The 12,895-nt window shown below is 43.3% G+C and overlaps 1 protein-coding gene across 4 annotated transcripts in view; it reads right to left on the bottom strand.

Moving 5' to 3' along the window:
* KIF27 (kinesin family member 27) overlaps nt 1–12,895 on the bottom strand; it is a 95,076-nt gene that overhangs the window by 54,217 nt on the left and 27,964 nt on the right. For all 4 annotated transcript variants that reach the window (XM_062208638.1, XM_062208640.1, XM_062208641.1 and 1 more), the window contains one exon: nt 9,714–9,920. In XM_062208638.1, coding sequence (XP_062064622.1) covers nt 9,714–9,920 — 207 coding nt within the window. The remainder of the gene's footprint in view (nt 1–9,713; nt 9,921–12,895) is intronic.

The following is a 12,895-nucleotide window of genomic DNA, read 5'->3' as shown; positions in this document are numbered from 1 at the left end:
GCAAAACAGACCCAGGTGGCGATTAAGTGCAGCTGAATTAATGACAATATAGAATAAATAAAATTTTCTGACTACCCTGGGAACTTCCGATGTTATATCTCGCTTCTATTGAAAATGTACTTTAAGTTCTTAAACATGACCTTGGAAAAGTAGGAATTAGAAGTTGCCTTTACAGGAGCAAGCTTTTAAGCCTAGCCAGTTAGATGCCCAGGTCCCACATCAAAATGCCGGAGTCCAGCTTGCCGCCAGTGCAGACACTGGGAAGCAGCAGTGATGGCTCAGGTAACTGAGTCTCTGGCATCCACATGGGAGACCAGGGCTGCATTCCTACCTTCAGCTTTGGTGCAGCCCAGCCCAGGCTGATGCGTGCATTTGGGAAGTGAGCCAGCCATTGGCAGTGTTTCTCTCTCTCTCTCTGTTTTTTCTTCCCTCCCTCCTTCCCACCACCCATTCTAATAAATTTAAAAAAAAAAATTTAAAGGCAAGTTTATTTTGATGCAAAGAAAAAAAAAATTTTTTTTGACAGGCAGAGTGGACAGTGAGAGAGAGAGACAGAGAGAAAGGTCTTCCTTTTTGCCGTTGGTTCACCCTCCAATGGCTGCTGCGGCCGGCGCATCTCGCTGATCCGAAGCCAGGAGAGAGGTGCTTCTCCTGGTCTCCCATGCGGGTGCAGGGCCCAAGGACTTGGGCCATCCTCCACTGCCTTCCCTGGCCATAGCAGAGAGCTGACCTGGAAGAGGGGCAACTGGGATAGAATCCGTTGCCCCAACTGGGACTAGAACCCAGTGTGCCAGCGCCGCAAGGCGGAGGATTAGCCTGTTAAGCCATGGCGCCGGCCTTGGTGCAAAGAAATTTTGAAATCCATGCATAGGTTTCTCAATACATATCTTTCTGAGCTTTTTGAAGTTTCCTTGTACAGCGGAATATGTGTAAAATTGTGTTAAAAATTCAATTAGCTGACAATGGGTCTCTCATGAACCTCCTCCCCAGAAAAGCCTACACGGTACTAAAGATCTTGCATCTTGGCCGGCGCCGCGGCTCACTAGGCTAATCCTCCGCCCTGCGGCGCTGGCACACCGGGTTCTAGTCCCGGTCGGGGCGCCGGTTCTGTCCCAGCTGCCCCTCTTCCAGGCCAGCTCTCTGCTGTGGCCAGGGAGTGCAGTGGAGGATGGCTCAAGTGTTTGGGCTCTGCACCCCATGGGAGACCAGGATAGGCACCTGGCTCCTGCCATCGGATCAGCGCGGTGCGCCGGCCGCAGCGGCCATTGGAGGGTGAACCAACGGAAAAGGAAGACCTTTCCCTCTGTCATCTCTCTCTCTCACTGTCCACTCTGCCTGTCAAAAAAAAAAAAAAATCTTGCATCTGACTTTTGTGTCTCCACTGTTGGTTATCTAATTGGACCACCTGTCACGTCAGCATGAGGATGGATGGAGTGGGGTAAAGTTTTCCCTAGGTGGCCTCCCAATTCTGGAGTACGGGGCATGAGAAGGGGAAGTTTTTATGGAAGAATCAGCTGAGAACTATGAGTGGGGCCGTCATTGTGGTATAGCAAATTAAGCCACGGCTTTCAAGGCCACCATCTCATAGTGGAGCACCTGTTCCAGTCCTGGCTGCTCTGCTTCCTGCTAATGTGCCTGAGAAAGCACCAGATGATGGCCAAGTACCTGGGCTCCTGCCCACTGCGTTGGAGACCTAGGTGGAGTTTCTGGCTCCTGGTTTCAGCCTGGCCTAGACCTGACTGTTGCAGGCATTCTGGGGAGTGAACTAGTAGATGGAAGATTCCTCTCTCTCTCTCTTTCTCTGTCTCTGTCTCTGTCTGTCTCTCTCTCTCTGTCATTCTGACTTCAAGTAAATAAAACTTAAGAAAAAAAAGTTTGAGTATTTATCTAACAACTATATCTCCAGCACGGCAATTTTGCCCCATAACTGCAGACATCAAAGTTTTTCCTGTTAGGGTTTGGGCATTAATTCAAAAGCAAGTAAAACATTTTGTTTCAGAGTTGAATGTTGTTCTCTGGGACTGTAATTTGCGTTTTTTAAAAAATTTTATTTAATGAATATAAATTTCCAAAGTACAGCTTATGGATTACAATGGCTTTCTCCCCCCCTCCCCCATAACTTCCCTCCTACCCGCAACCCTCCCCTTTCCCGCTCCCTCTCCCCTTCCATTCACATCAAGATTCATTTTCAATTCTCTTTATATACAGAAGATTAGTTTAGTATATATTAAGTAAAGATTTCAACAGTTTGCACCCACATAGAAACACAAAGTGAAACATACTGTTTGAGTACTAGTTATAGCATTAAATCACAATGTACAGCACATTAAGGACAGAGATCCTACATGAGGAGTAAGTGCACAGTGTTGTTGACTTAACAAATTGACACTCTTGTTTATGGCATCAGTAATCACCCTAGGCTCTTGTCATGAGTTGCCAAGGCTATGGAAGCCTTTTGAGTTCACCAACTCTGATCATATTTAGACAAGGTCATAGTCAAAGTGGAAGTTCTCTCCTCCCTTCAGAGAAAGATACCTCCTTCTTTGATGACCTGTTCTTTCCACTGGGATCTCATTTGTGGAGATCTTTCATTTAGGTCATTTTTTTTTTTTGACAGAGTGTCTTGGCTTTCCATGACTTAAATACTCTCATGGGCTTTTCAGCCAGATCCAAATGACTTAAGGGCTGATTCTGAGGTCAGAGTGCTGTTTAGGACATCCGCCATTCTATGAGTCTGCTGTGTATCTCGCTTCCCATGTTGAATCGTTCTCTCCCTTTTTTATTCTATCAGTTAGTATTTGCAGACACTAGTCTTGTTTATGTGATCCCTTTGACTCTTAGTCCTATCATTATGATCAATTGTGAACAGAAATTGATTACTTGGACTAGTGAGATGGCACTAGTGGTACATGTCACTTTGATGGGATTGAACTGGAATCCCCTGGTATGCTTCTAACTCTACCGTTTGGGGCAAGTCAGCTTGAGCATGTCCCAGATTGTACATCTCTTCCCTCTCTTATTCCCTGTAATTTGCTTTTAAATTTTCTTTCTACAAAAAAAAACAAAAACAAAAACAAAAAAAAACACCAAATTGTCCACCCAGTTTAATAATGAACCCCAAATAAAGTGTGTCACACTGAGGAACATTTGGTGACTTACACTGGTGAGCACTGTGTGGTGAATAACATTCTTTAACAGTCATTCCAACCCAATATAAATGTCGTCTCCCCCTTCCAGGCTTGTGAAAGCCTCTATGACCAAACCTCTTCCTACAGAGGTGTTGGATCCTACTCTACCTCACTTGCTTCTGCATTCCACAGTTCACCACTAGGGATATCTTAGCATTTTCCAACCATACTCAGACAGCACTGCTCACAATATGAATACTAAAACAAGATGGCTAATAATTCAGCTGAGGGCCGGCACCGCGGCTCAATAGGCTAATCCTCCGCCTGCAGCGCCGGCACACCGGGTTCTAGTCCTGGTCGGGGTGCCGGATTCTGTCCCGGTTGCCCCTCTTCCAGTCTAGCTCTCTGCTGTGGCCTGGGAGTGCAGTGGAGGATGGCCTAAGTCCTTGGGCCCTGCACGCACATGGGAGACCAGGAGAAGCACCTGGCTCCTGCCTTTGGATCAGCGCAGTGCGCCGGCTGCAGCACACCGGCCGTGGCAGCCATTGGAGGGTGAACCAACGGTAAAGGAAGACCTTTCTCTCTGTCCCTCTCTCTCACTGTCCACTCTGCCTGTCAAAAAAAAAAAAATCAGCTGAGGAATATCCATCTAAAAGCCAGTTTTAAAATTCTAGCCATCTTTTTCCTAGAACTCCACAGCCACAAGGTTGGAAAGAACTTACTAGAAAGGTTACCTAGTTCAACCACTCCACTCATGTTTCTCTGCTTTGCAATAGTGCAAATTATCATCTAGCCATATTCCTGGGACTCACATGCCACTTCCAGCACTTCTCATTAGCCATTCCTCCTTTATATTCTCTTGGTGCTTCCTCCCAGTGATCCTAATTTTAAATATAACATCTATCAATAATAATAAGTCTTCAAATATTTGAAGACAGTCTCCACATCCACTCTAACAGACTACATCTAAAGTTATTTTAGATCTTTCCTAAGGTCCTTCACCAACTTGGTTGCTGTCTGAAAATAATTTAAGTAGACTTATGATGTTGTACTCAGACTTAATTGCTATACAATAAATTGGTCTCTTCTCACTAGTGAGTCATTTGATTTTAGTTCATCAGATGTACTAAAACTTTGCTTAACTCATTTGACATGACTATGGCTTTCACATAATTAGTCTTATAGGTCAATTAACAGTTCTGTTTAGGATTAAAAGGTTTATGATTTCATTGCTTATGCTCTGCAGGAAGAAGCTGCTTAGCTAGCAAAGTGCCTGCTCAACATCTCAGCAGACAAATCCCTCAGTTCTACTGTTGCTCCTTTCTCACCATGAGTGACTACGCATGCAAAAACATGATTAAAAACCAAAATGAAGCGAATGACTACTTTGTGAGAAATAAATGGACTTCATGTGAAAGATAAAAATTGAAGAGGCTCTTAGCCCCTAGACAGGAGGTTTTGCTCAGGAATTCTGTGACTCAACAAAAATGTAGTTCATTTAGGAAAAGATAAAATATTTTACAGATATTGCCACCTTTTTGAATTTGCAGAATCTAGATGGTTTAAAAAGTATATCACTTAAGAACATCTTGGTTCATTTTCTTAGTAGATAATTATGTCAAGAACAGAAAGTAGGCCAGCACTGTGGCTCAACAGGCTAATCCTCCGCCTTGCGGCGCCAGCACACCGGGTTCTAGTCCCAGTAGGGGCACCGATCCTGTCCCGGTTGCCCCTCTTCCAGGCCAGCTCTCTGCTGTGGCCAGGGAGTGCAGTGGAGGATGGCCCAAGTGTTTGGGCCCTGCACCCCATGGGAGACCAGGAGAAGCACCTGGCTCCTGCCATCGGAACAGCGCGGTGCGCCGACCGCAGCGCGCTACCGCGGCGGCCATTAGAGGGTGAACCAACGGCAAAGGAAGACCTTTCTCTCTGTCTCTCTCTCTCTCACTGTCCACTCTGCCTGTCAAAAAAAAAAAAAAAAAAAAAGAACAGAAAGTAATATTTTTAAGCTACTACTTTTATTTCCTGTTCATAATAATCTATTTCACCAAATCCAAAATGTCATCAACTGTAAGACACCCCATTATTTTCTATCATGGAGAAAAAAGCCATCAGTTATAATATGCCGTTAAAATTATCCTGCCATCAAAGATGATAAAACGTGAAAAAAGGTGTGAACCTTACACTCATCACAATAGAACAGATTTTTATCAGCGCCTTGGTACTACACTAAAACTACACTAAAACTAAGTAATGAGTGTAATAGTTTCTTTCCAAGGTGGCTTTTTAGGGTGCATAACATGGGCTTGTGGCTTTAATCATCTCATACTCATAATGCTGAAAAAGAATTCTATGTTATATTTTTTTCTTGCAATGTGGATTTTCAATTCATCAGATGAGTTTTTGGTGGAAATTGGGACAAATGAGTTTTTCTCCTTTTTCCCATTAATTTTATAAATTGTATTAATATTTTTTCTTTTATTTATCTGTATACTACTTAGTTTACAGGCAATTTCTTGGAGGATTCAGCCTAGGCTATGTCCCATAATTCCATTTTAGTATTCAATTTTCCAGAGTAAGAGCTTGCTAAAAATAAATTAAATGTCCAATAACAGGAAATGTGAGAAAAGCTAGTAACAAAAGTATTCTACATCATATATAATAATATATATTTAAAATAAAAAAGGTCTTTTTGCTCTTTCCCTCCAATATGTAATAACAAGCATGTAAAAGTGGGGCTGGCGCTGTGGCATAGTAGGCTAAGCCTCTGCCTGTGATACCTACTTTCCATATGGGTGCCGGTTTCTGTCCTGGCTGCTCCACTTCCAATCTAGTTCTCTCTGGCCTGGGAAAGCAGTGGAAGATGGCCCAAGTGCTTGGGCCCCTGGACCCCAATGAGACAGAAGAAACTCCTGGGTCCTGGCTTCCGGTTGGCCCAGCTCCGGCTGTTGCAGCCATTTGAGGACTGAACTAGCAGATAGAAGGCCTTGCTCTCTGCCTCTTCCTCTCTCTGTCTGTAACTCTACCTCTCAAATAAATAAATAAAAATCTTTAAAAATAAATAAATTGGGGCCAGTGCTGTGGCATAGCAGGTAAAGCCATCGCCTGAAGTGCCAGCATCCAATATGGATGCTGGTTCAAGTCCTGGCTGCTCCAGTTCTGGTCCAGCTCTCTGCTATGGCCTGGGAAAGCAGTGGAAGATGACACAAGTGCTTGGGCCCTTGCACCTGCGTGGGAGACCTGGAGGAAGCGCCTGGTTCCTGGCTCTTTGGATCAGCCAAACTCCAGCCGTTGTGGCTAACTGGGAGTGAACCAGCGGATGGAAGACCTCTCTCTGCCTATCCTTCTCTCTGTGTGACTCTGATTTTCAAATAAATAAGTAAATCTTCAAAAAAAAAAAAATAAAAGCAAGATTTTTCTGTAATTGATTTAAAAATTGATGAAGCCGGAGCTGGAGTTGTGGTATACTGTGTTAAGTGGCAGCCTACAATGCCAGCATCCCATATGGGTGCCAGTTCATGTCCAGGCTGCTCCACTTCCCATCCAGCTCTCTGGTAATGCACCTGGGAAAACAGCAGAGGATGGCCTAAGTCCCTGGGCCTCTGCACCCACATGGGAGACCTGGATGAAGCTCCTGGCTCCTGGTTTCAGCCTGGCCCAGCCATGGCAGTTGCAGCCATCTGGGGAGTGAACCAGTAGATAGAAGATCTCTCTGTCTCTCTCCCTCTTTGTGTAACTCTGCCTTTCAGATAAATAAAATAAATCTTTTTTCAAAAAAAGATGAAGCTACCCCCTCTTCCTTGAAAGCATTTTAAGCTGAGGAAGTATTTCCCTTGCCAGACTATTTTCATTTGAAAAACTATATACTGGAGCTAGACTCCAGACAGAAAATACTACAGTGGAAAATCTTAGCTAGATTTCTGCCAAGGAGAATGAAATCTAGGACAAAATGAAATGCCATGTGGCTGTCCTCGTGACTTAATTTAGCTAGTCTGTGTATTCAGTGTGAAACCTCCACTTGTTTCTAGGGCAATGAAATGGCCAGGAGGACTGCAGCAAAGCCTGTCCTGCTGTGTGTCTCCCCAACAAGCCTGCCTTCTCAGGCTGCTGCAGTGACCAGTCCAACCGGAGGGCTGGCCCCAGTGCCTGGACACACAGGAAGATAGTCCTATGACTTTTGCATCTTCTTGCTTTTCCCCTCCTTTTAATGACTAGAAGGGTTCTTAGAGGTGAAGGAAACTCTTTAAAACAGAACGAAGCATTTTCTAATACGAAACAATGACTTTATTCCAGTCATGTCTATTTCAGATCTAATCAAACGAGAGAGACTAAGGGGCCAGCACTGCGGCGTAGTGGGTAAAGCTACTGCCTGCAGTGCTGAGTCCCATATGGGCACCTGTTTGAGTCCCGGCCTACACTTCCCATCCAGTTCCCTGCTGTGGCCTAGAAAGCAGTGGAAGATGGCGCACGTGCCTGAGCCCCTGCACCTGCGTGGGAGACCCAGAAGAAGCTCTGGCTTCAGACTGGCCCAGCTCTGGCCATTGCAGCCATCTAGGGAGTGAACCAGTGGATGGAAGAAGGGTTGGAGTGTGGGCAGGAGGGTGGGAATCATCACTATGTTCCTAAGTCTATATATATGAAACACATGAGACCTGTAGAACTTAAATAAAATTTTAAAACACCACAATAACAAAAAAATGATTTAAAATTTTGACTATAAAGGGCAGGCATTGTGGCACAGTGGGTTAAACCACCACCTACAATGCCAGTATCCCACACTGGTTCCAATTCAGTTTCTGCTGTTCAACTTCTGATCCAGCTCCCTGATAATAGCTTGGGAAAAGCAGCAGAAGATGGTCCAAGTGCTTGGGCCCCTGCCACTCATGTGGGACACCTGGATGGAGTTCTTGGCTCCTGCTTTCAGCCGGGCTCAGACCTGGTTGTTGCAGACATTTGTAAAGTGAACCAACAAGTAGAAGATTTCTTTCTCTGTCTCTCCCTCTCTGTAACTCTGACTTTCAAACACATAAATAAATCCTTTAAAAAAAATTGAAAAGCATAAAAGTAGACATAGTTAGGGTCCGCTTTGCCTTCCTCACACTGAGGCACTTGAGCCTGGGACATGGGTTGAGACCACAGCGTACTAAGCACTGTGCTGGGCACTTGTCAGAGCTTACATAAACCCTCTAGACAACCCCACCATGTTACCCCTACTCTTAAAAATAAGGAACTCGGGGCTCACCTGGATGTCTAGTTATATAAGGGTGCTTTAAAAAAGTTCAATGGAAAGTGGAATTTAAAAAGTTTATTTTGATGCAAAAAAACCTCTGAAATTCATGTATAGTTTTTTGTTTGTTTGTTTGTTTGTTTGTTTTGCTTTTTGACAGGCAGAGTGGATAGTGAGAGAAAGAGACAGAGAGAAAGGTCTTCCTTTAGCCGTTGGTTCACCCTCCAATGGCCGCTGCGGCCGGCGCATCTCGCTGATCCGAAGCCAGGAGCCAGGTGCTTCTCCTGGTCTCCCATGGAGTGCAGGGCCCAAGGACTTGGGCCATCCTCCACTGCCTTCCCGGGCCATAGCAGAGAGCTGGCCTGGAAGAGGGGCAACCGGGATAGAATCCGGCGCCCCGACCGGGACTAGAACCTGGTGTGCCGGCGCCGCAAGGCGGAGGATTAGCCTGTTAAGCCACGGTGCCGGCCAATTTTTTCATAATAAACATTTTCCATAGACATTTTGAAGACTCCTCATAGGTCCAGGGCTATGCAACGGTTGGTATTCACACCCAGGACTGGCTGATACACACTGCCTAACACTGCTCATATACAACATGATGGTCAAACTTTCTAGCCCTTTTAACTACCACATAGATCTCACTTATATCATTTCCCTTCATAAAACTATTAAATAGAAACCAAAATTTGGGGCAGCTCCTCCTATGGAGACCCCCCTCCTGACTGCTGTGGCAGGAGGTTTCTCGCTTTCAATAAATCTTGCTTTGCTCATTGTAAAAAAAAAAAAAAATTTCAAGGGTCTGCTAGTTCATTCTCTTCCATAGTAGAGATTTCTCAATAATTCTTTAAGAGAAATCTGAGTGTGCATATATTTATCACCCAAAACATGTTTAATAAATAAATAAAAATTAAAACAACTTCATACTTTTTGTTACACCATATCTTTATTATGTCAACTTGGCAAGCCTGAAGAATACATAAATGTCATTTTAAAAATAATAGGACAGACCAAATAAGTGAAAATAAATACCCTCCAACCTCATCTCAACTTTGAATGGTTAAAGGAAGAAAAAATGTCAAAGTGTCAAACTCAGTCATGCCTGAACATACGACAGCAAATCATAGCTTCATCCCTGATGAAGTATACACAGCGTCTTGACCCAACTATGTCTTCTAAGTATAGTTATACAATCTCTTATTATTTTTTATCAAAAAGAAGCATGCTTAAAAGAAAGGGTATATGGGAAAGCCCATAAAGCCAAACAAAAATGCTGAGACTCTACACATGCTATGTAATATTACATTCTATATGATCTTTTTAATCTCAAAATGAGAAAAATATTAACGTCTGGACTTTACCTTCCTGGCATCTTGTCTTGATGGAATATAAATATAATGCCCCAAGCGAGTGTCAAATGGCACAGTATGTGGTCTCCTTTCTGGGATCCTGGCATCAGGCCCATCTCCACAATTCTCCTTAGCTGAAGAAGTCATTGACAGGTTAAGTTTTGTTAGTTCTTCACTCAGCTGATCCACAAGAAGTTGCTGTTCTATTATTTTTTCATTCTTTGTAGAAGAGAAATGAAAATTTGACAGAGAACCTCAGTACATGTGTAGATTAATATAAAAATTAATTTTACATTGACCAAAGTCACAACTACCATTAACAACACAAACTTCCTTTACCCAAAGACTAGCCTCCTTGGGTGCACAAGTCACTATGATTGTTCTCAGAGGTAAAACCTTTTGAATAGAAAGCAGCACAAATCCAGCCAAAAGAGGTCCAATACTCAAAGACAATGCCACATCCACTGACTGGCTGCTCTGCCAACACAAAGTGCTCTATGAAAGTGTGGACTTTCTGAGCGAAACTGAAGTAGCATGAGATAAGAAAGCTGAAAAGTAAAGAGCTGTAGATAGCAGAGGGTGCGGCAAAGGATACAGAGTGGTCACAGGTGCAGTCAAGTGAGTCTTTACTCCTGGGGAAAGCAAGCCCAAAGCTTTAAAGAGAAGACAGCTAGCTGACAGGCCTGGGGATGGGTCTGAATTTTTTATGTAACCCATCCAAAATATCTTCAGTCCAGAAAGCTCTAAAGTCAGTCTGTGTTTCATAAGCACAAAGTTATATAAATAAAAAAACTCCTGTCATTCTTAATATGTCATATTTACTACAATATCTAAATAGAAAAAAAAATCTTAAATTTCATTGTGTTAAAATTGATCAATAAAAGTGCAAACTTATTTTTTTAAATCATGTATCCAGATTATCAAGATATATGATACCAATGCCATTTAAGCCAGGAAGTTGTAAATGGAGTCTTTATACTATCTGGAAAAAGAGTCCAAATACCATCCAGTATTAGACTTTATTAAGTCAAGGGTGCATGAAATACTGTCTAGGAAAACTTCTTTTAAAAAAAAGAGTGAAAGTACATTTTCTAAGTTAAGAAGGAAAAAGAAAAATGTAAAATACTCAATAGCAATTATGTTAAATTCATAAAGGAATCAAATAATCTAAATAAAAAGTAGAGGTTGTCAGGATAAACTTAAGTATTTTTATTTTTATTTATTTATTTATTTATTTGACAGGCAGAGTGGACAGTGAGAGAGAGAGACAGAGAGAAAGGTCTTCCTTTACCATTGGTTCACCCTCCAATGGTCGCCGCGGCCGGCGCGCTGCGGCCAGCGCACCGCGCTGATCTGAAACCAGGAGCCAGGTGCTTCTCCTGGTCTCCCATGGGGTGCAGGGCCCAAGCACTTGGGCCATCCTCCACTGCACTCCCGGGCCACAGCAGAGAGCTGGCCTGGAAGAGGGGCAACCGGGACAGAATCCGGTGCCCCGATCGGGACTAGAACCCGGTGTGCTGGCGCCACTAGGCGGAGGATTAGCCTATTGAACCACAGCGCCGGCCAACTTAAGTAATCATATGCTGCTTATAAGAAAAACTAAAGCAGATATAAAAAGATTAAAAGTAAATTGAGGCTGGCGCTGTGGCTCAATAGGCTAATCCTCTGCCTGCGGCGCTCACACACCAGGTTCTAGTCCCGGTCGGGGCGCTGGATTCTGTCCCAGTTGCCCCTCTTCCTGTCCAGCTCTCTGCTGTGGCCCGGGAGTGCAGTGGAGGATGGCCCATTTTCCCCATGGCCAAAATTCTAGGACACTAGAACTAAACCTGAAAGGCCAAACAATACAGTTCCTGGAAGATAATATAGAAAAGCAACCTCACAGGAAAGGGCTGGGGAAAGGAAACATATGTTAAATACAGAACAAACATCACTAGCCATAAAGAAACAGATTGCTCCATTTCATTTCAGTAAGAAATCCTTTCATCAAAATACCACTGAGAGTAAAAAGCCATAGAAGGAGAAAAAGTATTTACAATCACATAACTGACAGCGAGCTCACACCTTAGAATATATAATAAACTTCTACAAACTAATCTAAAAGACAATAGAAAAAACGAGAAAGAGACTTGAACTAGCATTCACAAAAGAGGCTATCAAATAGTCAAAAAAATACTAAAAACTGCTCCAAATCACTGGTCATCAGGGAATACACACCAAAACGATAACAAAATAAGGCTACATACCTACCAGCTTGGCTACAATTTAAAAATTAACAATAACAAATGTCTGCAAGCATATATGGCAGTGGGAATATCCAGCTAATGTGTGGAGTACAAACTGAAAAACAGGCTAGGTTAATCTACTTAAGTTGAAGACTTTACATCTACCCTATGACCAAGCAATTCAACCCCAGGCACAAATCTGAAAGACCTGTCCATAATAAGAAAATACACAGGAAAAGCCCACAAATGTCAATCAACAGAACAGAAAATAAACTTGAGGTATAATCATACAGTGAGACACAATATAGCTATTAAACTAAGTAAGCCACTATCATATATAAAATATATTAATTACAATTTCAATCAAGAAACCACATACTGACTAATATAAACAGGGTAAATTTATAAAACTTCCAAAAACTATGGTGTTGAAGGGTACATAGTGAGATGGAAAATAAGAAAAGCAAGGAAATGATCACCACACAAATCAAGAAAGCAGCTCTTTTTGAGGAGGGCAGGATAAAGATGGGAAGCAGGCACTGAGGACTTCTCAGGAGCTGGAACTTTGTGATCCTGGACCTGGGGGTGGTTACCCAGTTGTTCTCTTGGTGATAAATCACTCAACAATCCATTTGGTTTTGCATACATTTTGGTTAATGTTTTTAATTTATTACACAACTAGAAAGGCTACTGTGGCATAGCGGGTAGAGCCGCTGCCTGCAGTGCCGGCATCTCATATGGGTGCCGGTTCAAGTCCCAGCTGCTCCACTTCTGATCCAGCTCTCTGCTATGGCCTGGGAAAACAGTAGAAGATGGCCCAAGTCCTTGGGCCCCTGCACCCACGTGAGAGACCTGGAAGAAGCTCCTGGCTCCTGGCTTTGGATCGGCCCAGCTCCGGCCATTGCAGCCAACTGAAAAGTTCCCAGTGGCTGGAAGACCTCTCTCTCTCTCTCTCTCTCTTTCTCTCTCTCA

The sequence above is a fragment of the Lepus europaeus genome, chromosome 12 (genome assembly GCF_033115175.1).
Source record: "Lepus europaeus isolate LE1 chromosome 12, mLepTim1.pri, whole genome shotgun sequence".
Taxonomy (NCBI): Eukaryota; Metazoa; Chordata; class Mammalia; order Lagomorpha; family Leporidae; genus Lepus; species Lepus europaeus.
This window is presented reverse-complemented; position numbering and strand designations above follow the sequence as displayed.